Here is a 27,993-nt window from a genome sequence, read left to right on the forward strand (position 1 = left end):
AGTTTAACAGCAAACCAGCGACCGCACATAAATTTTCGATGTTATCAACCGCAGATCATAATCAGTATCAGTTCTCAAAGGCTGTCGTTAAATCGGCAACGTGAAGGTATTGATTGATTCTTGTTTCGAGACACAACTTCATGCGAGAGTGGATCATGGGCTAAGTGGTGTCTAGACTTTGGGAAAAATAATCATACATGAGATCTTAAGATCAAAATAGCCCAGGGCATCCTAAAAATAGTACGTCAATGACAGAAACAAAACGCTCCGTACTTTACTAGCTTCGATCTATATCGTTAAAGTTTTCTTTGATATAATTTTTTTTATTTAATGAAGAAAAAAAGAAATCAGCCCTAATATTAGATAAATAATAATGTGCAGACGATTGGAAATAACTTCCATTTAATGTAGTAGTTATATTTAAAGTTTATTTCGCGTCTGCCAAGACCTGCGTTGCCAATTTGAAATATTAAACATGATTCAAATTCCACTCGAGAAGAGAAGAAAATAAAAAGATAACGTTCATTAGTTTGTGCGAGGTTATTTTCATTGGTAGGGACGGGTTCGTTTTTATTAGTTTGGACGAGTTTTTTTTTCCCCCTCCTTTTCTGAAAAAGCATTCATTGTATCTTTTCTTGTCATGTATAAAAGTTTGTGTAGAGAAACATTTGCCAAAGGAGATCAATAGCTGCTTCAGGCGATGAATGTTCTTAGGCGATTTAGCGACTAGAGTTTCGACGAGGACTCAAGTTCTTAACCTTGTTACGTCAATATTGGTGTCATCTTTGAAGTGAGGCAGACTGGAGCAAATTAAAGGGATTAGATAGCACCTTCTAGTTGAATACGGCGCAAATCGGTTATTTTTACCATGAAAGACAAACTTCGAGTGAAGAACTATTCGAAGTTATACAATTTAGATAACCACGCCCAATGTAGGCCACATTGTCGCTCCAATTATTTTTGCAACTGAAGTGAAGATTAAATAAAATGTAAAAAATGAAAAGTAAGAAAAGGAAAATGTATCCATTTTATTCAAACAATCCCGAAAATGCTTCCCTTGTTTTGTTTAAAGCGGTCGGTGTGTTTTCATTAGAAATTGTTCAAAATATATACATAAATTTGGGTGAGTATATGCAATTGCCCTCGTCACTTTTAGATAAGACACAGTTGATGCAAATTACAGGTTTAGTAGGTCCATGGTCAGTCCCTTGCAACCATATACATGTATCAGTATATAAGAATGTACTGTGTAGGTATCCTGGTTTCAACTAGGCTTAATTTTGACGATTGATGACTCTCATTCGGTTCGTTCACAAGTCATTACAAATGTATAAAATATCCATGGCCTGATCATGGAGGTGAAGGGGAAAACAAATACGTTTAAATGCTTTAAGTGCCAACCTTATAATGTCCAGGGGATCAGTATGGATGGTCTTTCTCCTTCCGTCTTCCCTCGCCAAAGACTGGAAAGGGCCGTACTCTTTAAGGAGAAAAAAAAGGAATTTCCGATTTATTTCACTATATTTTCGAATTATTTGAAAGGGTAGGCGTTCGAGAATTCATGTACCGGGACAATTGAATGTCAGGTTAAATTTTGGAGAACCCCAACATCCAAACTTTTCGACAGTTATGAATCCCCCAATACTATCTAATGCAGATATGAATTCATTTAGTGTAATATCTGGGAGGGTGTAATTATATACGTTAATATGAGGGAGTATAATGATACGTTGAAAGGGTCGAAATCTGTTTTGCAGTTCTAGTTTAGACGAATTCTAACCATGAGCACAGGCGCGTACGCAGGGGGGGGGGGGGTTAAACCCCCCCTTGAATTTTTTTAATGTGTATGTTTTCTGTATGTTTTTTGTGAACCCCCCCCCCTTTTGAGGTGTTTTTCTTTTATAATTATTATTTTAAAAAATAAAAAAATAAAAATAAATTATGCCAATGGCTGACCTAAAAAAAGGTGACCTTACCCCCCCCCCCCACCCAACGGAACAAAATGTCAAATTTTCAAATTTCGAGACAAAAAAAAGAGTGTCCTCTTACCCCCCTCCCCCCCCCCCCCCGATTTTTTTTTTTGGTCTCACTTTATGATTCAACAAAATTAATTCTAGATAGAATCTCACCAACAATATTTGGCGATGCAGGTAAATATGTCGTGATTCGATGGATTGCTAATCGATAATTCTATTTTGATTTTGTTTTAATGAATGCCTTTAATTTCTCAATAAAGATTCAATTCCATTGCTAAAACCCACATCCATCAACACTTAACATGTTTAAAAGCTGTATTCAAAGCATCCTAATTTCATGCAGTGAGTACGTTGTATATCACCCCAATATTAATGGCGTACGATTTCTTTTCCATTAGCCTCAGCAGTCGATCACAATCCCATAGGTTGGCCCCGTGAAACGTCCTTAATTAGGTCACTACCAGTCGATCGGGGCGGGATTAACTAGATTTCATTATTACTCCCGGGGAGTCTCCTCATATTCTCGAAACACTGATTAAAGGTAAAGACCAGTTTTGGAAACGCCCCAATTTTAATAAATGAAATGGAAGCTCTCATTACCAATCATGTGAAAAAATATGTTTTGACTAATACATGATAGAAAATTTGCCGGGAAACCGCCTACTAATTCATATATTTGGTAAATTTTTTTCTCTCGTGGTCTGTGAGAGATATAGGGTAGTCCCATATACATCTTTCTGTGTATAGTGCTTGTAACTTTACGAAGAATGGGCCAAATTTCTTATCATTTTTGATGATTCCAGAACCTTGCAGATGCTAGATGCTAGATGATCAACCTTTTCTGATCGATTCCACAACGTTTCTTTCACAATGTAATCGCATGACCATAACTGGTCTTTACCTTTAATAATGATCGTCTAAATCCCATCATTTGACTGATGAGATTTAGACGTTCATTATTGATAACCCATGCAGATGACTAGGGACAGTTGCCAATTTTGTGATTGGCTTAATGACTTTTTGATTTATTGTCTTAATAAACAAACCAGATGCCTGAACATAGAGTTTGCCGATGCTGTCATGCTGTCATGTCTAGTTGCGCTGCTACATGTATGTGGCATATGACGCTTTGAATAATAAAACAAATGTATTAAGATCATTTCATAAGCAACTTGTTGATGAGTGCAAAACCACACCCTCTACATTAAGTGCTATTCCTATAGCCTAAACTAAAACAAATATGAAATATTACATTGTCTTTTACTAGTAGAATGTAATCTTATAGAAATTATCATTGATGCCAATTCAAAGAAGAAAACCCAATCGAGTTAGGTCTTAAATTCCTGTCTTCTTAAAGTTATTAATGCACATCTACATCTTATTATGGGAATACACATTACAGATATTATTGAGTTTTACTGGACAAGTAGATGCAAAAGCAAGCTCTCACACCAACAATATATTTACATATAAATGACGGATTCGATAGAACTAAGGATATAATATCGTACTAATGAGCAATATAAAACAAAATCTTTAAGGTATGTCGTCGCCGCTTCTCTTCAAAGCTGTTTTCTAATATTTTAGATTCTGTGCCTTAATGTGTGATCTTAAATCCAACCCTACCCATACGATGATAATAATAACAAAAACAACAATAATGATACTATATTAATAAAGATAATGATAATAATACTACACGCTATAAAGAAAGCACCTTTAGATGTCACTGCGGTGACTTGGGGGACGGCCATAGATTTTGTACATGATTTTTTTTCTTACTTATACTATTTTTAATTGACTCGTGTACAAAGTTTTGACATCCATAAAACACCGACTTATATTTGTGTGTCTATGGGATTTTGACATTTTGAATTATACTTAGAGATTTCTTCAATAGGAAACGTATTGTAGCCTATTTGTAATGGGTGTTGATTTTTGTAAAGGTCTAGTGTCTTTTGTATTTGAATTACCTCTTTTCAGTAATAGTACTGTTGTTTCTTATTGATCGGGCCTTGACTTTATGACCCTCTCACAAGACTTTCGACAACTGAGTTCTTTGGACTTTCCCACAACACTTTGATTTATTCATAGCTGTGTTTGAACTCTCTCCAAACATCATTCTGGACTTACTTTGTATGATGTACGACTACTCTGACGTAGAATACACACATCAATGAAATAAAACATTACGTAGTACGGAAATGTATTTTTATTTTAATTTATTTGTTTCCGTTTCAATGTGGACAACTTGATACAAAACAGATTTGAATACAAAGATAACAATTAAAATGTAGTTATGTTACTAGACAACAGAGATAGAATATAAAAAACATTTTTAAGTAGAGAACATTCTTTTATTATTTCACCGTAAATATGTATACAAACAAAAACTGTATAATTATACATTTACCCTATCGAGTTGACTTTGTTGAATGGTACAGATTAATTTTTACCCAAGAGATTCACAAATATCGTCAAACGTCCTTATTTGTACTACAAGATAACTGTCCATATTTTGTGTTATCTTCATTAAGTCATTATTTTGAAGATGAAAGAGTTCACTAATTGATTCGCATTCTTCTTGCATTGAATTGCTTTCCTGCATAAAACGTATAAGTTGTTCGTCGTCGGATGTCCATTTTGAATGGTTGAAATTCACTACAACATGTACTAATCAGAAACAAAAATATTGATAAATGAATAGATAATAACTAGTTGTATATATAAATATTTAGTATATGAATTCTGATACGATTAGAAACATATATCATTGTAATGAAAACCAGCGCTTGAATGATGTGTTAACTCTATTTATACAGTAGGAGGTATATCTGCATGACCATATGAGACGGACCCTCTTCGTGAACACAACCCGGTAATTCTTAGACCTTTTCATCGCATGGATTGTCTTGATTTTCAATTCCCTGATTATTTTGGATTCGAGAATTGTACGGATGGCCCCTTGTTCACTCTCTAGGAGCTCTTCCAATGTGCCATGGTTAATGATGGTATAGCATTCAGAGTGAACCCTCTTACTTTGCATACAGTTTTTACCTTGGAAGTCATGTAGCTGTAATTTGTAGGACCACCACATAGCCAGGATTGTATGAAATTGTTCGCCAGTGTCGCCGACCTCCCGGTGACAGGGTCTAGATGGTCGTGTTCAGGGTCCGTCTTGAACACCACGATGTCTGTGTCTATGTATAGAACCCTATCATCCAACCTTTCCAACACGCTATACAATTTCAAGCTGGCCAAGATAATATTGGTGTTGACATTTTGGTCTACCATATAATCGTTGTGTACGATCAAGTTTTCTACTACTAACAATTGGTTCCTTTTTTTTTTATTTCCTCACTAACCCAAAGACCGTCTAACTCCTGTTCAACATTATCCTCGTGATTACAAGTTCTCCGGTTTAATTTCTCGACACAAGTGCGATAGAGGTGACATGTCAGTTTCCCGTCTGACCTGAATTGTAGTACAGGGTGGTATAGAATCTTGAGAGGGATAATCTTGCTTTAATATGTCCTCAAAAGGTGGGAAATTGGACAAAAGGATACGAGGATGTCCAACGGTATATTTTGAGAATTTGTTTATGAAAGGATACAAACTTGTGAAGTCATAGTAACGTATCTTTTCACGGGGCCCAGCTTCGTAAAACAGACGGCAACCATCCGTCCTCCCCCCCCCCCCAAAAAAAGGAATCTGTTTAAAGGTTGACGTAACCCGGCGCAAAAATGCTCGACATTCGGTAGTAAATCCCTAACTTTGTAACTCTTTTTTTTTACGGTCCCAGTCGTGTCCCCAAATGACGTGGACCTTGTAACCCGTCTGTTTTAGGAGACGGATTCTGTGCGTCGTAGTGTTGTCCAACCAACACACCCATCTTTTTATTTAATTTATGATTGACGAGATCCGGCGCCCAGCATGTCTGACAACCATGAAAGTAACATCCTAGAAACTCCCATACATGTTTCTCCTCACCTAGGGTGGCATAACCGTCCACAAATCTACCGTGCACCATGCACCATATCTTTTGTCATTTATAGAGTGCAACATGGCAATCACGAGTGCTTTTACGAAACAAAAATTATCATCGGAGGGTGGTATTGTGATGATTGATCGCTTTTTAAGCGCAGCCAATTGATCGGGGAGTCCATCAAACTTACGCGCAAACGCGCCCACCCGCAGGATTCACGATATGATGTAACCGTATCGTGAATCCAAGATGTAGGAAAAAAAATTGATTGCTATTTAAAACCTCTTCAATCCTATCCAAAATTGCGCTTATGCCGAAATGTTCCACAGTCGCCCAGGGAAAGGAGACGGGTACATTTAACTGCGCAGAAACAAGCATGAGCCTCACATAGTCACGGAGTGAAGTGTCGCGCAACACGATATCCTTGATTTCTTCCAAAGATGTTCGGAGGTAATCGAGAACTTTGGATATCGTGTTGGCGTTATGGAGTTGACTTTGATGGTCGTACCATACCTCTCTACGCCCAAACCGTTTAGAAATCCTTTGACCAATGAACTCCCGGTTGGGGATAGGGTAGCTGCGAGGGCAAGTCATGAAATGGTTCATCGTCAGGTAATTCAACATTTGGAACGAGATCTCGATCCTCCGTTGTAGAGCAAGGTGGACCCCTTTTTTTAATTTTTCTTCTCGTGGATGGCTGTTGGCTGGACAATGTACAGCACCCTGTGCACTCGGCTAAACATATTGTGCAGTGCGATTCCATGGTTGTGTGTTTGTTTTCTTTTCTTCTTAAAACAGAGTGTACGGTATACAAAAAAAAGTTAATAACAAAATTCTTTAAGTGTAACTGGTTTAAACGTAGAGTATTTAAAAAAAAACAGAGGTCAGAGACAGAGCTATACCACAGGGTCTAGCAACTCTCTCGTGTATGAGCTAACAACCGTGGACCATCTATTTATCATGAAAACAACAATAGAACTAGTCTCTACAAGCCCCCTCGCCCTGTATTACGGAATAACGGCGAAACTTCAAACGTGCTGGTAATCTGTCATGCGTAGGTGTAATTGAATAAGTGTAGTGTTATTTTGTAATTAATTTATTTTTATTATTATTGCTATTGCCCATGAAAGTACTCGTCGTACTCATCGCGGTCGTTGGTATCCGGGAACTCTACCACCTCGTGGGGCTTCTACATCCTCAATGTCCTCGTCGCCGTGTTCTACGTCGCTGTCCTCCCCTTACACGACGTCCCCGATGTCCTCGTCGCCGTGTTCTCCGTCGATGTGCTCCCCATACCTTTCACGGTACTCGTTGCTCCATCTTAATTTCTTCCTCCGAATCACGGTCTGGCTCATAATCTTCTTCCTCTTTGAACTCGTGGTATACGCCGATGAGGTATTTCATTTCCGCTTTTTCGTACCTTCTGTTCGCTATGTCCTCCTCATCACGTTCCTCGCCATCATCTTCGGCGTCCAATCCCTCCTCTGCTTTCTTGTCGGCCTCTGCTTTTGCATTGGCCGCGGCGTCCAAGGCTTTCTCGGTGTCAATAATTGCGTCCTGTATTTCTTGTAAACATTTTTGACAAATATTGACCTGGGAAAGGGGTGGGTATAGCGTGTACCGCCGTTATTTGCCCCCTCAATCAGGCCTTGCTGTAGCAATACAAGATCGTACAGCCCATAGTCCATGTGGTGAAACTCGTCGTCGTCGGAAACATCTTCACGGTCATCACTTATTCGGTTCAGGATATCACAGCGTAGATGTAGAAGTTTTGTCCTGGCATCTAAATACATACACATACCATTGGAGGTATTGTAACTTCTGCCCTGGTGTTTAATTACTTGGCGTATGTCCTCAAACTGTTTACCTCTCACGACACCTGTTTCTACATATAAGGATGTCACGTGATTTTTTTGATACATTTTTATGTTGGTCTGGGTCCAGGAAAATATCAACTTCATTAAAAAAAGCTATCCCCAGCGTTGACATCGGTTCTGTGAAGACAGTCATCAATCTCCTCTTGGCCATCCAAGAAAGAAAACATCGCGTCTTCTGACAGGAAAAGAGAATATCCATGTGTACACTCTTCTCTCCAAATCTGTTAAATGTTCTTAAATGTGAAAACAAGCCCTGCTGGTGTAAAAGTATCGCAAGCACTTGCATTCCTCTTGCAACAAATCTAAAGGACAGTACGATATATCGCCTTTGGAGCTTTTCCAGGTCTACTATTCCGTCATTGAGAATGTCGGTTTCGCTAGTAAAGTCGGCCATGATAAATATTAGATTCAAGTTATGATTCAAGTATATTGATCCATACTTTATAGGATTTGTCATAAAAGCCACTCATGGACGTGATAAGGTCGTAGTGGCCATCGTGCACGTATAGGTAGATGGCGTTATCTCTGTCTTCCAGTCCTGCGTAGATTAAATCTTAATCTAGATCTCTTCAATGCCGCATTTGGTGTTGACAAGCATCCCCGCTTTTTTGTACATGTCCGCCGCAATTTCTCGTTACTCCTTGTAATCCTTGCTGGGTGGTATTCCAGTAATGATGCTTTTTAATGCGACAGATGCCTGTCACGATTTCCCTTGGGCAGCATATATTGTCATTATTTCTCATTTAAATAACGCTCTTTTGTTGAACAGACGCTCTTCTATTGCCAAGAACCTCTTCTTCGACCCCTCCCTCTTCTGCCATTGCCATGTGTATCACGTTGAAGTCGACGTTTTCATCGAGGCATGGGATTGAAGCGTGGCCTCCAACGTTGAAGCAAATACCTCGTGATTCATCTTATCCCTCCGGATAAATGGGAGCCTCACGCCCTCACCGGTCTATCCAACTGAGGCGCATTAAAAACAAGTCTGACAAAATCCCTATCCCTGACACCTCCAATCATTTCATCGATGATATTTTCAACACCTCATTAACCCTAGGCATCATGTCAGGCATTGGCCCTATGCTCTCTACATGTTGAAAAGTGCCACTGTAATCTGTGACCCTAGCATCATGACATGCCTTTGACTTAAGTCACACGATGTGTGGGAAGAGGGACGTCACTGTTGGGGAGTGTCTTTGTCTCACGTTTCTGTGAAGCCTTGGTTGAATATCCTCCGACATGGCTCTAGGAAGGGCCAACTCTCGTGCAAGGTGTGGAAGCGTTAGAAGGTCCGGCTACGTCACGGCTTTTCGAAGGGCCAGCTACTGTGTGGCTATTGGTAGTGCTGATGTTGCTGCTGCTGCGTTGCCCAACCTACGGAATAAATACAAACATGCATACTGGTATTACGAATCACTGTCAATGTATGAACAAATAGTAACATGGATAGAGAAGCTTAACTATACAAACATAGCCAAAGAAATATAAACATTTGAAATAAAAATTATATCGTTACTTATCGGCCTACAACAAACGAAGTAACACTCACTTTTAAGTATTTAAATACGTTCGTTACATTTACAAACTTACTCCCCTGTGCCAGTAAGATTTCGAGGTAAAAAATATGAATAGCTCCAAAATGTAAACGTTAGTAGTAACACCGGTGCTTCTCATGGAGTCATGGTAACCCTCTTTATCAGGGGCGTACGCAGGATTTTTTTCGAGGGGGGGGGGGTAAAATTTTATAATCGCGCCCAAAATTTCGCAACGACTTCGCCAGCCGCTGAATGAGCGGCGGGTGGGGGGGGGGGGGGGGGTCACATTATTATTATTTTTTTTTTTTAATTTTAGGGGGGGTATCCAAAACACACACATAACAAAAATTGAGGGGGCGTTCGACCCCCCCCCCCCCCCCCCACCTGCGAATGCGCCTGCTCTTTATAACGTCGTACATCTGGGCGATATGGATAATGGAAATAACGAAATATACTTCCAACATGTGTAAATAAGTAAATTCTAACTTCCAAAAACGAGCGATAATTCAAAATATGAACTTTTTAACGATGTTAATTGTATGCACTACCTTCTTAACCAATATAAGCGCCACTTGATTTTATATGCACGGCCTAGACAAACCCTCTTTGTTTTAAAAAAAACTACCCTGTAAGCCTTCCGGCTCTCTTCGTTAAAAATTGCCTTTGTTTTTATATTTCGCAATATTTTGGCATCTCGTTCTAAACGTTTTTTGGTCTTCCTTGATAAGTTCCTTCTTGCCCGAGCGGATATTTCCCGAATCTATTGATGAATGGATAGAGGCTTGTGAAATCGTAGTATTTGATCATGGACCTACTAGTAGGTCCATGATTTTGATCCTCTCTCCCGGTTTCGTTTCGTAAAACCATGGACCATGGTAAAACAGAGATCATCCACCCGTCCCCCACCGGTCAAACGAATCCCTCGGGTTCAATGGAGTGCAAAAAGAGTTTGTGAGGATGGCTTTAATGAACCTAAAAAAACTAAACTCCTATAGGGTAACGCGGGACCCGGTGACCTAGGGTTAGAATTAGGGTAACGCAAACTCTGGTGTCCTAGGGTGACGCGGGACCTGGTGTCATAGGGCTAGGGTTAGAAACAACAGAAACATTACAAGTATCACGTTCACTTACCTCGGCCGTTTTTTGAATACCGGCAACAGCCACACGGGCTTGAAAATCTGATAAACGGTATACTGACAACAAATTCAAAAACGCTTTTTGAAATTCTGCTGTTCGTTGAGCCTTCGACCAGGTTTTCTGTGAATTGTCCATGGTGAATCGCGCAAAATAGAATTCTGATGCTATGGTTTCACGTCCCTCTTGACGGTGCTCCGTTAATGACTGTAGCCCCCTCCGGCCGTCGGGGTATTTAAGAGTTCGGGGGTTAATTGTTGCAACGTCTCTCCATTGTTCGACTAATTTGTGAGCGTTACGACCATTGACATCATTCAAGTTACTTGACTATACACGTCGATAATCCCTCCGGATGGGTGTACTTCTTACCCGTCTTGATTGGCCGATCTATCAATCCCTTTGTAGAAACATAAGCTCGTAAGCCTAGAACTCGTTTGTCAGACGTCCTCCTGGTACCAAGCGGCAACGCCCTTTTCCGTTGGTTTAAACAATGCACGATGTCTATCTTGGAACCGTATAGTATAGTTTTTTCTACGCAAAAATATCCATAAACATACGTCGTGACATTTTCGATCCACCCGATCTATATGTCACAAATTCACAGATGAGAACGAATAGTATATGATTAATATGATTAATATGTCACGCCAATCGCCTTTCGCGGTCTTGATTAAAACATATCCCGTCTAGCGCGATGATGCGATACGATGACACGTAGATTTTACTCGAATACCCGATGCCTGTTGTAGCAAGTTTTGCCAAACGTTATTCAGACGCTCCATCCCCATCATAAGAAAATGCTCAATGTCAAAGAGAGCCGAGCCACTAGAGACCACTTATAAGCGAAGTTCTCAAACTGTCGAAAGTTGCGTTTAACCACTCTCTATCAAAGCGGGACTGCACTACTTGTAGCTACTTGCGCCACCACATATAGCAAAAAATGCCTAAGCGGTGCATGTTGGTCCCCCATGATCCCCTTTTTCTTATGCTAATTGAGAGCTGATTGGATAATATAACCACTTGTCAGTGACCACACAGGGAGGTATAATACATCCTGGCCAAACTAGTGCAGATAGGCTTTAAATCAACAAATTAAATACTTTCATACCGTTGTCGTCGTCAGAGGGTTTACGCTTCGATGTTTTGTTCACGAGGGGCCTTAACGGCTTGATAATACTTAGGTCGAAACCCCATTGCGCCAACGATGATTGTTCATGAGACATAGCCATAATTTTGACGATGATGATATCCCCCCCCCCCCCCTTGAATGCTATGTACGCCTTTAAACACCCGTCAAAGATTCAACTAACCAACTAACAAAGGCAATGCTATTAGTGATACCGGACTCTGTAGCCTGATATGGGGTATCAGATTGGAGAGTCCGGTTGCGCCCTAATCCCATCCAGCATTACTAGATGTACTAAACGTTTGTTCAAAACAATTCGTTAGACCCTATTATATCCCTATACAATACAATTTATCGAAGTTTTTTTTTCTTTTGAAGTTGCCTGTGTGTGTTTAATTACCCCGTCATATATATCCGGCTAATTGAATCTAATTTCTGTGGTGCGATGGTACACGCCCTATCTAGTCACGACCTCTTGTTCACGAGGCTAGTTCGAAAAAAAAAAATTCTCTCGCCCAATCAACCCCCTGATTCTTTTATTCCATTTCTCTCGTCTCATTTCAACGTCTCGTCTTCATTCCGTTCGAACCCTTTCACTATCTCTTTCACTTTTCTATCCGCCTTTCTCTCTCTCTCCCTCTCTCTCTCTCTCTCTATATACCTCTATCTCTCGTTCTACCCTCGCGTCTTATTCCGTTACATGTATTTCTTTCTCGATTCTCACGTTTTACTTGTATCAGTCAGAAGACGCTAACGCTATACGCATTACGTATGAAAACACTCGTTGCAAGACAAACACAAAGACTAAGCAATGTCGATGTATATGATGAAACTTTTTGTTTTTAATTCAACAAAACAATTCGTTTCATTCCGTCATGTGTATTAGTAGGTAGAGCACCCCCAAAATAACAATACATCACACATGGTTAATATTGATTTTGTATGAAAGATCTCATTGAATGCTTTATTTTGCTACTAAAAAATCAAAATCGGGTAAGCGGGTCATATACAGTCATATACATTTTGTTAATGATCAGTAAGCTCGAGGGGACTTGCGGATTTAAAGTCCTGCCCGTAGGACTACTGTTATAGAACCAATGTCATACTCGAGGTAATTGTTGCACTATTGAACTTAGTCCCTTTTCTGGGGTTACACAATTTCCAAGAGGCCAGCACCGTAACTTTAATCGCTGTACTACGTCAACTACCACATATTCTTTTCATCTCAAGGTAAAATTGAAGTATAAATCGTCCACAGACCTGTAAACCAGGGAAAAAACATATCTCTTCCCTTTTCCCTACAGACGGATAGACAGATAATGAACGCCAATGAACAAGACAAAATTAGATTACTAAGCTGTATTCCGTAAAGGGACCGTCCACATTATACTTTAGTCGGGTCCATTGCTTCGCTCTCCTCGCATTTGATCGCATGTGACGGCACGAAAAAACCGGACCACTTCTCTCGGGATATCAATGGAATATGTTTAAGAAAATAAGGGGAATTAGGGCCGCCATGAAGTCGTATCATGAAACTTAGCCCAAGATAAATTCAAGCCTCCTTCACTTCTCATTTTCAAGAAAAACAGGCCAAAATTTCCATGGGGATACAACAGGATTAGCAAATTTTCGAGCGCAGTTTCAGGCCAATTGCTCGCTCTCGTTTGCGCGCCGTTCGACTTTGGGGATTCGGGATCCGGAATTGCGATCGGCGATTCATCTGCAAATGTTAAGATGGCAAATCCGCACTAATCTTTATGTTCGGAATTGCATTTTTGGTATTGTTTGTTTATGAAGCTAATGGAGAGGGAAAACCCGTTCAAGCTGATTTTGTCCCATGGAGATTGAGGGGAAATGTCGAGAGCGAGGCGAGTATTTCGCTGACGAGAAGGTTGACTGATAATAATTGATGAGGGATTAAAGAGAATTATGAAATAAAAATAAGCAATGACTTTGATTAATAGCGACTGGTTGATCCCACCAAATTTCGACTTACGGGAGTCGGGATCACCATTATTCATATATATGATATTCAAAATGGCTAACTTGGTAATCCGTTAAAAGCAGACAATTCGGTTACTCGAATATATGGATAGTGGTTATCACTGTTCATGGATGCATGTTGGGGAAAAATGGGGGAAATGTTTTATACTTAGCAAATATCATGACTAAAGGAGTTAAGACAAAAATGAATGCATGCATGCATACATGCATGACAAACAAAAAGAACTGCATGAATACATAAATAATTCATACCCCCCTCTCTCTCTCTCTCTTTCTCTCTCTTTCTCTCTCTTTCAGTATCTCTCTCTATATCTCTCTCTTTATCTCTTTTTTTCCTCCTGCGTTCTTCATGTATACTGATTATCACTTTTATTTCAGCTTTCAGAGCTTCTCATTTGTGTTTGCCTTCACTCATTTTCCAAGGGAATCTATAGATGAATATTTAATAAGTTAGTAAGTGGGGTAGTTAGTTAATAAGATAGTTAGTTAATTAGTTGGATAGTTATATAGATAGATAGATAGATAGATAGATGGATGGATGGATAGACAGTCTACAATTGGTCAAATTCAAAAGAAAACACCGCCCACGAAAATAGATCAATCGATTTATATGTAGATAACATAGATAGATAGATTGATTGATACAGATTTTAGGCTAGTTGGATTTAGGTCTGCTGATAGGTAAATAATGATGGACGAATAAGAAGAATAAGAAACAAACAAAACTAAAATGTATTGGTTGATGGATAGGTTACAGAGGGTGATGCATTGGTACAGCGTACTAGAAGATTTATTGCAAGATGGATGACTTTGATCTGACCTTGTACTACCTATTGGAGTATTATGGCTTTATCGGATTGTTATCAATGCAGTAGAAGTTGTATTGTACTCTTGTCGAATTATGGAATGTGCATCCAGATACCTATAATCTAGAGAATTCTTAAGAAAAAGATAACCTATCAAATCGGAGAGTACATTTGAACAAGATTATACACTGCAATGTTTGCATGAGGGAATTCGCATCATTGAAGCAAAGAAGTCAGAGATAATGAATAAAGGAAAAAAGTGTGGAAGAAAAAAAAAGTAAAGCAAAGCGTTAATATCCCATAATAAGTTCACATCTACTACTGAATTATCGTAAGCATCCATGTGAACTTTAGAGAATGTACAGAATTTGAGTCAACTTGTACGCCCCTTCTTCCTCGATGTAGCGTCGTTTTCACGCACTGCGTCCACCTAGTACAGACTGATGACCCTTACTCCCTACCGCCTCACTTGCAAACTTGTGTCCGCCACGCTTACATCCGTGCCCCTCCTACGACAAGACCTATGCTATTTCACTGGTCCTTATTATACTGTTACAATGTTTGGACCATCTGGACAGAGATAGGAACTTAAAACCAGACAACCTGCGATTTTCGCGACATTGCAACAAATATTAGACTTAATCCTGCCTCGATATGACTGTCTCGGAGACTATTGATTTATTTCGATAGTTCTCGCGTTCGCGATTGACGTGGCTTCTGGCCTCGTTGTCGCTTAGAAGAGGCATAAACTGAAGCTGTCCCTTTATTCAAACTAGGCTCCATTGTTTTCGGCCTAGAATCACGGTTTTGAAACACATCTAGTTCAAAACAAGGATGCGTTCACATAATATGTCGAATGATTGCCGATTTCAAACACAGAAAAGGGTGTGTTAATCACATTTGAATGATCCAGAACCTCGGTTTTCTGAAAAACTCAATTATGATTGAATGACGTCACAAATTCGTATTAGTACATGCCGGTGAGAGGGAAAAAGAGCTCTTCTAGGATGTGATTTAAAGGGATTTAAATGAAATGACCTGAACTCACTTAATCTTTCATATTTCTTTACTTACTCTCTGCAGATTTTTCTTGTGACCGGTGTCCTTGGTATAAAATCAGCCAAGCAAAGGAAAAAAGTCGTAAGTAATTCGAATATTGGTCTCATACTTTCGTTGCGTCAGTAGTCAGAACAAATGTTAATGTTGAATTTGTTTATGATTTATTTGCTACTGATTTATTAAGGGCAGTCCGTAGGACATTGATATCTCATGAATGATATTGTTTTTGAATTTAAATTTAAACGTGAGGTTATATAATGCTTGCAGATACTGAACAAATAATAAATGGAATTCCCGAACAACAACTTATCCATTGAATGGGAACGCATGTATATTCGCAGACATAATAGTTGTGACCTATATTTTCATTTTGTAGCAACTAAAACTATCATTGATTTCAAATCAGAGCAACGGGAAAAACATAATTTCTGTTTGCCACATTCGTGCTCTCACCACTAATGTGTATGACCTTTAGCCTCGGTCCGCTCACCCTAATTTATATTTGAATGTCCTGGTTTGTGAAGCGCCGCGAAAAGACATAATGTAATGTGGGAAATAATAATATTCCAATGGATTTTATGAACCAGATGGACCCTTTAAATAGACGAACGGTGAAAGATGAGATTAATCGGGCAGCTTATACAATCCAACATTACCACCGAGAGGTCAAAGCCATTAACTCATGGAGCTCAAAAAAAGTTTTCCCCTTTACAGTCATTTAGGATGTAACAGAGCCATCTATAAACAGAGTTTGGCCAACCCGGTTCGCGACTACTGCTTTGTTTGGCAAGCACAAAATAATATACGCCATGTTGTGACCCAGTGAAACCAAGTTGGCCAAACTTTGTATATGGATGGCTCTGGGATGTAAGCCTACGTGTCGCCACCTTAAGGAGATTGGTCAGCTAAAACAAATACAAAAGGAGGTTAGCCTTACCAGTGGAGATGTGGTCATGATCTAGTGGATGAAGGGGTTAGCGGTTCGAGTCCCAGCCGCAGCACCAAATATCCTTTGGCAAGACATGAATCTACGTTTGCCGCACTAAACCCAGATGTGGTAATAGACCATTTTCGTAATGAAACCAACTCTAATGCATATGGCTTTGTGAAGTGCCTCGATACGAATCATTTCATTCATCTGTTATAATAATTTGAATTAAATATTCAGAATGCTAGCTGAATATACTAGATTGTGTCAGGTGGGACAAACACTATGAATATGACTGACAAAGAAAGCGGACAAAATATACAGTTCCTCAGGTAGACAAAGGAACATCCCTTCACTGCTATTATGTAAAAATGTGTAGAACAGGTGTCACATGCATATTTACCTTTTTACATAATAGCAGTGAAGGGATGTTCCTTTGTCTACCTGAGGAACTGTATATTTTGTCCGCTTTCTTTGTCCTGATCTTCATAGTGCGTTATGGGTGCCATACCTAACAACACGTAATATATGCATTTCGCATTCCATTGAATCGCAATTATTCATTACAATTATTCATTGCAAGTGAACAAAATATTTGTATTGAAGCACTTCACAACGACGTATGCATTAGATTTGGTTACATTACGAAAATGGTCTATTGGCTACCTCATAGTATTTTCTTGAATACTTTGAGTGCCCAGGGAGGCTTAGCTAGAGCCGGGTTAATGTCATATTAAGAAGGCTCCTTGAAGAGTCTCTTGGATGGACAGGCCTACACTCTAAGAACTGAAATGTCAAATCACCATTTAAAAAGTGCTCAGGAGTAGCAACGTTTTCAAACGTCGTATTTCTACTGTTTTCCACATTATACGGTTTAAGCATCACTCGTCGGCCTCTTTTCAAATGATGATTTTACATTTGAGCTTTTAGAATTTATTAGGGCGCGATAACGATTAACCATTATTATGATAATCATCATAATGTTCGAGGTGTTGTGGTCGAGTAAATATTTCACCAGACTGTGGATCACAAGGTCCGCGGTTCGAGTCCCGCAGCGACACTAATGTACTTTTGCAAGACATTTGCCACACTCGACCCAGGTGAGGTAAATGGGTACATGTCAGGAATTTGCTAGAGCACCGTCATAATTTCCAAATTTGGAAAGCGCATAGAGACGTTTAAATATATGCAGCCATACAAGAACCGATTATTATCATTAGTATTATTATGTTTTATATTAGTATCATTAGGCCTTAATGATAATCAGTAAACTATACTCTTCACTTCTCATTGTAGATATTGACATACATGGCGATGTGTATTCTGAGTGCCGTGGTAGCAGGTTTCGGGTTCATGTACCGCATGAGCTATGCCATCTGCCAGAGTTGGGCGTGTCACCACCCCAGGGTGTTCACCGCGAGACCGGTGAATGAGCCCTTCCTCGTAACCATGGTCAAAGGAGATCCCTATGGTTTTACCAAAAACTGCGTGAGTATACATTCAAACCTAGCTATTACCCCTTCCCATTCCTCTTTCCCATCTCCCTTCGTCTCCCTTTGAGGTCTCGGTGTATAAAATTAATATACTTTTATTCTCTTTAAAAAAACATTTTTGTTGCTTTCATTAGTATTTAATAATAATATTTAGTACTTAGAATGTTAAGTATGTTTTGTGTTGAATCACTTACAGAATATAATGTGAATTGAATGTTATAGGTATGACAACCTCTCAATCATTTGGCTTATATTAGGGACTTTTAGATTCGCACGAGGACGATGGTGATTGCTACGATCGACGTCCTTTTAATGCACTGCCTTGAATGGACGTCACACGTATCAGTCCACGCAAATCTAAAAGTCCCTATTGCCAAACCTCGGCCTGTTTCTCCATGCAGTATTACTGTAAAATGTATTTTGAATCCAATTTCTTTTAAAATTCTCATGTTGATCTTGTAATTTCTAGAACCACGCAAAAATAAATACGTAAAAAATGCTTTTCCCCTCCCCTCCCTTCCCCCTCCCTCCATCCATCTATCTATCGATCTCTGTATGTAAATATCTGAACATCTATCTATTTCCACACACTCTTTCTACGGTATCTTATTAGCAACAGACATATGGAATTTTACAAAGAACTTTAAAGGTAAAGACCAGTATTGGAAACGCCCCAATTTCAAAAAATGAAATGGAAGCTCTCATTACCAATCATGTGAAAGAATATGTTTTGACTAATACATGATGATAAAAAATTTGCCGGGAAACCGCCTACTAATTCATATATTTGGTAAATTTGTTTCTCTCATGGTCTGTGAGAGATATAGGGTAGTCCCATATACATCTTTCTGTGTATAGTGCTTGTAACTTTACGAAGAATGGGCAACATTTCTTATCATTTTGATGATTCCAGAACCTTGCAGATGCTAGAGGCTAGATGATCAACCTTTTCTGATCGATTCCACAACGTTTCTTTCACAATGCAATCGCATGACCATAACTGGTCTTTACCTTTAATAGTTCCTCACTCCCCCGCAGGCTTTTTTTTTTTAGCTAAGTGGTAAAGTTTTTGCACCAAATTTCCTTCTTCACCGAATCCTTCTCATATACAATCAATAATAAAAGTTGAAGTAAAATGACGCCATCATCTCATATTTTCTATTCTCTTTGAAGACAACATCAATTATTGTCAACAGCATTATCTCCACCGTCTTCTTCTTCCATTTTGTTGCTGCCATCTTGGGGTCGGTGGCTGCATGCTGTGGTGGAGTTTGCTGCAACAAACCACAAGTATTCGTTCCCAAGTCGATTCTTCTCGCAGAACAAGAAGTAAGTTTTAAAGCATAAAACCATGTATTCGTTCGAGAATAATTAGGTGGCCGTGAAAAGGGCCCACTCGTGCTCTCATCAGGGCTACAGTACCTAACAAATATTCTCGAAAAAACGCCCTGTTGTGTCCGATATTCTTGCCATACATGTGCCGTCTCGTATTAAACAGATATTAGACCCGTTGATCAGGAGGCATCATTTCCATACAAGCGGCAATAAAACCTTTGGCAGTAACTGACATAATTAGTGCATTGATAGACCAAATGTGTCAATGAATTGCATGTATTTTAGATTCTGCATTTTCACCTATGTGCGATATCACTCTGACTCATACGGTGCGTCAAAGGGCGTTCCAGTCGCTGACGCAGTACTACGTCAGCCTAATGACGCCTTGGGTGCAATGGGCAATAGCGTCTTCCAACTTTTGTCCATGTCGTGAGGTGAATTCCGCCTCATTAATGTACCTTCACTTATGTTTTTTTTTTTTGGAGGGATTGGGTATCTTTGCCTCAGATTCTGAAACAAAATCCTGGATTTAGCTAATGCTGCAATGATTATAAACAATGATTATAAATGACTTTTAAAAGCCCGTCGCCTGTCTGATTATCAAGATATTTATGATTGGAAATCGAAATCAAATTTTCCGTTTTCCTACGCTTTTATAACACTATAATCTATCGGGGAAAATGAGTATGGTAAAACCGCTTTACTTTTTTGAGGCAATTCGTGATCATTTTGAAGCGCAAATTTCTTAGGGCTTCAATATTACTCTACATCACAGACACTGATAACACGTAGGGCCATGATTCTCAGATTTAACATTGTTAAACGATGCCTTTAAGACATCTACCTGCTCTGCGGTATTGCCCCTCCACACGTCAGAAGGTTGGTCTTGTCCCAGAAAGAAAAGGACAAACAAGAAAACAATCCACTCCACCCACTCTTCGAACAACAGCCAGTGGGCAAGCGGCTCAAATCCAGACACAGCTTTCTGCACTCTGTAGAGCCTCTTAATACTAGCCCTCACAGCCAAAGGATGACTTTGTGGTCTAACCACCTTCAGACCACTCCATATAAACTCTCCCTCAGCCCGAAGGAATCCCTCGCAACCGGCTCCAGTGAGACTTGGCCTACCTGGCTTAGCCTCAACCGCCTAAGACTTACTAAGACCTAAGAACTGGCTACGGTCGATGCAGAGTCCTAATGCAGAGGTGGGGTCTAGGAGACGAACAGACGACATGTGAATGCGGCCAGGAACAGACAATGGAACACCTGCTAGTCTGCCCACTCCTGCCAGAGCCATGCAACCAAGATGACCTGGAAGCCGTGAATTGCCGTGCCAAAGCCAGTGAGGACCACTGGACGGGACTTGTGTAGTGACTCGATAAGAAGAAGAGGGACTGGATGTGGAAATGGAAACGAGATAATAGTCGATCAGTGCAGACACGGGAGCCCCTTTCACATCAAGGAGAACAGAAAATTATTTGTAATGTGAACGTGCCAAAGAAATAGTTTTAAATCAATGCAAATCAAGGATTTATAAAGACGTTGTCTAGGAACGCAACAAGAATATTTCAATGTGAAAGTTCCACGAGACTGATAGTCATCAATTAACGTGGTTTAGAAATTTCCCAGACCTACCCATTCACAACAGGGAGGACTAAGGGGAAATTCGTAATGTGAAAGAGGTGAAGAGAGAGTATTTAATCAATGAATACAGTCATATGGTACCTTATTCAAAGCCGGTAGGACAGAGGGGAAATGCGTAATGTGAAAAGGCCGACGAGAGAGAGTATTAAATCAACGAATACAGACTAGGGTACCCCGTTCACAACAGGGAGGACAGATGAGGAAGTCGTAATGTGAAAGTGTCGAAGAGAGAGTAATTAATCAATGAATACAGGCTAGGGTGCCTTACTTACAGCCGGTAGGACATAAGGGGAAAGTCGTAATGTGAAAGCGCCGAAGAGAGATTAGCTAATCGACAGGCTATATAGGGTAACATTCACACCAGGAAGGATAAAGGAACAAGTTTTGATGTGAAGTTCCTAAGAGATAGTATAGTTAATCAATGCAGACCCACGCTCTTGACCTGGAGGCTGGTGAACTCTCAGGCAAGCTGGACTGAAATCTAAGACGGCATATTGGGGCTCAGACTTCTCCCCTCAACATCGATCTGACTATATATTATCACACCAAGCATGACAAACATCATGGATCGCCCCGTGAGGGAAATTGTTTTACATCCGCGAACATACAACGGTAGAATGACGTTGTCAAAACGTCCAAGCTTTAGGTAAAACGTTTGAGAACTACTTTCGTATTGTTTTGATGAGTGATGGTTCTACCCTTGCTTCTTAGAACACTTCTTCTTTTTTCAAATGTTTCTTTCCCATGAAATATTTATAGTCTTTCTCAAGAATTAGGTCTCTGTAGCCTCTAATCTTCTTTTAAGCTTGATGTTTATTGTCCAAAACTCACATCCATAGAGAAGAACTGACCGGATATATGGTTTTCATAGTAATGTTCTTATTTTGCATTACGGATTTCATTTTATTGAATGCATTCTTTGCCATTCCAATTATTTTCTTTATTTCATGAATATTTTTTTTATTTCCCTTAATTATTCATAAAATAGGATGCAGAATCTGAAAGGAGTTACATAGGAGCTTACAACATTCATAATCCTTTCTAACAACGTCACAAATTTCCAACAACCTTTCACTTCCACAACGTCAAGTGTGTTTTTTGACAAGTCTCATGTTGATGTGTAACTTAAACTGTAAAACGTCATACTGTAGAAGAAGAAAAAGTAGTAGTAGTGGAAAGCTGAGACGATACGGACCTATAGACCCTTACCAGTGGCGTACGCAGGATTTTTTCAAGGGGGGGGGGGGGGGTAAGAACACATTTTTTTTTTTTTTTTTTTTGTCCCAAATTTTTGCAAAAACTCAGGGGGGGGGGTAAGGTCGGTTTTGGGGGGTCACCCTTTGGTACAACAAATGTTTTTTTAAAGGGGGGGTTTCATCAAAAGTCACACCCATAACAAAATTAGAGGGGGGTTCAACCCCCCCCCCCCCCACCCCCCTGCGTACGCGTCTGTCCCTTACGTAAATATAATTATGTAGGCGTTGGAAAGCAAGAATCTCAACAGTTTGAGGACAGCAATTTCAAGGAGAGTTGTTGTACGTGCTTCAAGTGGGGAAGATGGAAATTCGACACCCCCTTTAATAACTTCTCCCGGCATAATTATGTATAATTGCGGTCGGAAATATGAAAAGATTTGGGGATCCTTTTAAGATAAATAATAATAATAATAATCCGGTTTTTTTTATATAGCGCTCAATACACCGATCCAACGATGTACCTAAGCGCTTTACAGATATATCAAAGGGTGGGGATGGGGCTGCAGCCCCCCGCCCCCCCTTCCCCCTCTCCGATAACTAGAAATTGCCAATATTCGGGCAGCCGTCACTTCAGTTAGATTTGGTATATGTAAATTTGATATCCTATAATGCTTGGTGGAGTATTTCAGGGGGGGGGGGTATGTTAGCATTCATATCCCCAGTCATCGCTCAGCAAGGTCTTTCTCCAACAATAATGGTAGTGCGATCATGACTTTCTTATCACAAGATCGCATTAGAATGTCTACGTTCCAATGTTGGTGACTCCACAATAATGTTCACCACTTTGCACATCATCGAAGTCAAAGAAAATCAGAATCGCGAATTTTCTTTTCCAACTCCTGATGACTCACGCTCCGAACATAAGAGGTTCATCGTTTGAAATATTGATTGGATTCGATTGGATGAGCTAGGAGTGCACGTGACATGCCAACCATGTGACACTGTGACGCCGCCATGCACTCGGGGCTTAGAAGTTCTATTTATATTGTACACATTCGTGACATAATAGAAATGGCGTCTTTCCAATAGATATATAGATAAACTGGGATTGTCATGATTATGCTGGAAGAGTTCATTTTCATGCTTTATATATATATATATATATATATATATCTTAGGTCATAAGACACGAAGAATTTAATTATAATATAATCATGTTCTGTCTCCCTGATCCATTTCTTCTCTTCTACCCCTTTCTTCACCCCTCTAATGCCTATCCTTGTCACCTACTTCTTATTTACTACCTTCTCTCACCCCCCCCCCCTCTCTCTCTCTCTCTCTCTCTATATATATATATATATATATATATGTATGCTTCTTCCTTTCTCCCTGTTTTTCTTTCCTCTTCTCAATCTCTTTTTTGTTCTTTCTCTCTCATCTCTTCTATGCACCCTCTCTTCTTTATTATATCTCTTACTTTTCTTACTTTTCTTCACCCCTCCCCCGCTCCCCCTCTCCTCCTCCCACCCCCCCCCCCCCTCTCTCTCTCTCTCTCTCTGTCTCTGTCTCTTTATCTCTCACTTATTTCTTTCTCATTCTACAGAGCGTGCCCATCAGGATGCAGTCTTCAAAAAAAGACAGAGGTAATATTTTTAGAATCAATCATAATTTGTATTCTAGAATTCTGATTGGATGTTTTGAGAGCTATGCATTTGTGTATTCGGTGATTCAATTCAAATGTATTTCAAATGATGAATATTACACAGATCTTCAATTCAACTTGATTATGTCAATTCAATTCAATTTATTAGCATCAATTATATATTTTAAGCCTTACATTTCATGTTTTTAAAATAAACGTTGTGTACATGAAGTTATCACCTATTAACCTATATTCCGAACATAATAATACTATCAAAAACATCAATATTTTAAACACAATGTTATATGTCGGTGCGCTATTGCCTGCGTCATAATTATACTGTTTAATTGACCTGAATTCTGGATAATTTCCTGGGGTGAAAAATCGTTAATCCTGACAACTTACGTTTCGGTATGAACAATTCAAAATCCAATTTAAAAAGTGTCCGCGCTCAACTCTTCAAGAAAACTCATAATCATTATTCTGACACAATTTTTGAATCCAAGTCGAGTCCTGTAATTCCATTTTATCATTTCGAACGGAAGGAAATTGTCGAGTGTTTACGGAATATGACACCGGGCTGAACTGGAGGGGGTTTAATATACAAGTGCTCCATCTTGACGAAAGCACTCCTTCAAGACGAGTCAGATCAAACCCTTAAAGCCCTACCGCGACGTAATTCTTGGTCGCGTTTCATCATATTTTTAGGGTGTCTGGCAGTACCTGGAAACTGAATGAACTCCCACAACCTCCTCTTCAATATTCTAAATAAAAAATAAATAAAAGAACGATGGGTGTTGGGAAATATTATATTCAAGGCAGGGTATTTTACCGACGTCGCTACCACTGCATTTCAACAAAATTTATACGGAGCGTGTTAATGTATGGGTGAATGAACCGGAAGTCGCTTTACATACTTCTTCATCGAAAGATGGCGCAATTGAAATGAATTACAGCAGTGGTAGCGCGCGATGAGAAAAGGGATAGAACAATGGGTGTTGGGAAATGTTATATTCAGGGCAAAGTATTTGACCGACATCGCTACCACTGCTGTAATTCACCCACCCCCTAACTCTCTCTCTCTCTCTCTCTCTCTCTCTCTCTCTCTCTCTTTCTCTCTCTCCTTTTTTTTATATCTCAATTCAACTCTATATACCACTTCTACCCCTTCCCCTATCTCTGTCTCCCTTTCCAACCCTCTTTCCTTTTATTTCTATCTGTTCAACTCTTTATATCACTTCCACTCCCCCTCTCCCTCTCTCTCTCTCTCTCTCTCTCTCTCTCTCTCTCTCTTTCTCTCCAACTCCCACATCACATTCATCTATAGTCTCATTATTTTCTTATATTTGCAGGTCAGTACCAGAAACGGTTGCTCAAGCCCCCTTTGTACAGCTGCGGTGATGGCCAAAAGAAAGTCGTTAGCTTCAGCTCTAACGGTCTCCCCTAGGTAAACTGGTCAACCGTTAGAGGTCGCTCTTTCAACATCAACGAAGAAACCAAAGAACAATTTCGCTCCGTTTAAACTGTACAGAAGTGTGGTCCAAGCGCTTTTTGTCAGGGGGCTCAGGACGTGGATTAAAACAATCTCTGAACTGTCATGCTAAAAAAGGGAGTCTTCACAAGTTTGACGTGTCTCCAAAATTCCTGACAAGCAGAGAGAGAGAGAGGTCGTCAACTCTGGAGCATGTTTGGCCAACATACGAGGCGCACTCCGCCCCGTAAACGCCGCCCCTGGACTTGAAAATCTTGCGTCTGTTCAAAATGGTTCAAGGAGGAATATGAAATTTCTTGAAAACTTAAAGGCGACGTTAACCAATAGACGATTTCCAATTGTAAGCCATGCGTATCGGAGTAACGATATTCTGGCTCATATCGACGAGTACGCATGGCATATTCGAGGAGTTTAAAACTATTAAATGTAATGGAAAAGGGTTGTGAATTAGTGTCTTAATTGGTGAACACATAATTTTTAATGAAAGTTATTTTGAGGTATCGAGCAAGATGAGTGATTTGAGAAGTGCCAGAAAAAAAGAAAAAAACTTTAAAAACAATATTTCATTTATTAAGTAGGCCTAAAGAGATCTTTCGGTGTGGATAAAAATGTGTGGAAAAAAATACTGAAGTGATTATAAAAGAAATATATAAAAACGTATGGTTTTAGACACATTGTGCAGTCGTTATCAGTTACATTTTTACACTCATTGGTGTGATTTCAAAAACACATCTGTAAACACGCAAGTTTGTTGTGATTGCATACAAATTGCATATGTTTCATTGTACAAAAGGGAGCGGACGAAATCCGTCTCATTGTTCTTTTTCACTATATTTTTGCCCTTCCCCCCGTCTTTAGCATTTTAAATGTCGATGTACCAAAGAGTCTTACTTATTTTTCCCTTAAATTTGATAACAATAGTTGGAAAACAAAAGTGGGGTTCGATCGCAGCTGCGTGTTTTCATTTCCCGTTGATTAACCGCGACGCAGACCAAGCGTCGAATTAAACAGAAAAAATACAAACCATTAGTTTTTGTAAGAAGCTTGAAAGCTTAGTTGTATTTAAGTTTAAGAAAGTGAAGAAAAAAAGGGAATAAATGTATAAAGAAAAAAAAATGTTTGTTATTTAGATTTAGTCCTCTCTAACGCTCAACCGAACGCACGTTGCCTTTTTATAAGCACTTGATAAGTTGTCATATTAGAAGCTTTTTTTCTTAATTATATTTTCGTTCTAATCAAGAATTTACAATTTCTTTTTGCATATTATGGTTAAGGTAATACTGTATATCATAAGGCTTAGATTTGAATATTGAACATGTAATTTCATTCCATACATATTTTATGAAAACAGATCCTTTGAGAATTTCTAAGAAATGTATATTACGTTATTTTAAAAACATTGTCGACGTTGCTTTGTTTACATATTTTCTACGAATCTGTATATACACCATTTAAATTATGTTCAGTTCTTGAACAGTTTCAGTAAATTCTACATTGTGTTGTATATTGAAATGTGCAATAAATGAAATAAGAACAATACACTCTTCTCTGACGTGTCGAATATCGTTTTAGTATTTGAATGGGGATTTACATGTAATAAACTAACCCTTTTGAATTTCATATTAGTATTCATGGCTTTGCATTGAACTATCACTGATTACATATAGCAAACACAAAATCGCAAACTTTGCGGAAAATCAACCTTCAGACCATTCCGATAGCCTTGTCCAATCCCCAATACAATTACATAGATTGTAGTCCGGACTTTCTTTACGGGATTTAAAGAACGATATAGTATCCATAATTTGGGACAAACTAAATTATAAGCAATCTCTGAATGTTGGTTTGTTTGCCTTGATCTTGTATCGGCCTGCATATTACAATTTATGTCACCAAGTATTACATAATCACAACTCATATCATCAAGTCTTTGTAAAACATCTCGAAATTTCTCAAACACTTGAACACAAGAATTAGGTGGTCTGTACCAAACAATATGAATAAACAACTTCATATTCGAGAACTGCAATTCATCAGTCAATAGTTCTAGACCATTTTACATAAAATCTTCACGTATTACATAATTTAAATCAGTTTTAATGTATGCTGCTACACCTCCATGTCTATCTCTGTCCTTGTTCTTCGGAACGGACGCAAAAGACTGCAAAATTTGCCGATCTTTTATCAATATTTTCATATTTTCACACCCAATTTCCTCACTAGGTAATGTTAGGTTCCTTTTCCGTTAGTGATATCAGAATTTCGAAATCTTTCCAATTTTTTTTAGATATGGAACTGTCCGCGAATGACGATCACGTGCGAACTATGGTCACGCCACGTATGTGCAATGCAAGAAAGGTTGATTTTTGGCAAGGATGATAACATAATTGCAAGCTCTCTCGTTGTTTAAAAGTCATTTTGGAAGAATATCACCGCCGAATTGTCCCCCCGACAAGGGTTGCTCGTCATATGCCCTCACAATAAAAATATCACAATAATTAGCTGAAGTGTTTGGACAAATTAACCTGCCATGCCACATATTTGTGTAGTTCCATACACTCACTTTTGTGTACTACGGTAGTCATTGCTAGAGACTTCCACCACAACAGTCCGAATTTCTTTTCATTTTTATGATTTCAAAACCTCACAGTTTACACCGATTCTGTGTGCTACCTCGAATATGATCAAACTTTTCTTATCATGCTAATTGCTCCCAGTTTACCTCACACTGTAACCTGAGGACCAGAACTCAAACTTCTTC

The 27,993-nt window shown here is 39.2% G+C and overlaps 1 protein-coding gene across 1 annotated transcript; it reads left to right on the forward strand.

Moving 5' to 3' along the window:
• The first annotated feature begins 15,435 nt into the window (after window positions 1–15,435).
• On the forward strand, window positions 15,436–25,773 carry LOC100891553. The gene is made up of 5 exons (XM_030979586.1): window positions 15,436–15,583; window positions 17,727–17,918; window positions 19,097–19,252; window positions 23,702–23,741; window positions 25,093–25,773. Exons 2-5 carry the CDS (start codon window positions 17,739–17,741, stop codon window positions 25,185–25,187), a joined length of 471 nt encoding a protein of 156 aa, XP_030835446.1. The 5' UTR covers window positions 15,436–15,583; window positions 17,727–17,738; the 3' UTR covers window positions 25,188–25,773.
• The last annotated feature ends 2,220 nt before the right edge of the window (window positions 25,774–27,993 follow it).

This window comes from Strongylocentrotus purpuratus, unplaced genomic scaffold (assembly GCF_000002235.5).
Source record: "Strongylocentrotus purpuratus isolate Spur 01 unplaced genomic scaffold, Spur_5.0 spur5_scaffold_10, whole genome shotgun sequence".
Taxonomy (NCBI): domain Eukaryota; kingdom Metazoa; phylum Echinodermata; class Echinoidea; order Camarodonta; family Strongylocentrotidae; genus Strongylocentrotus; species Strongylocentrotus purpuratus.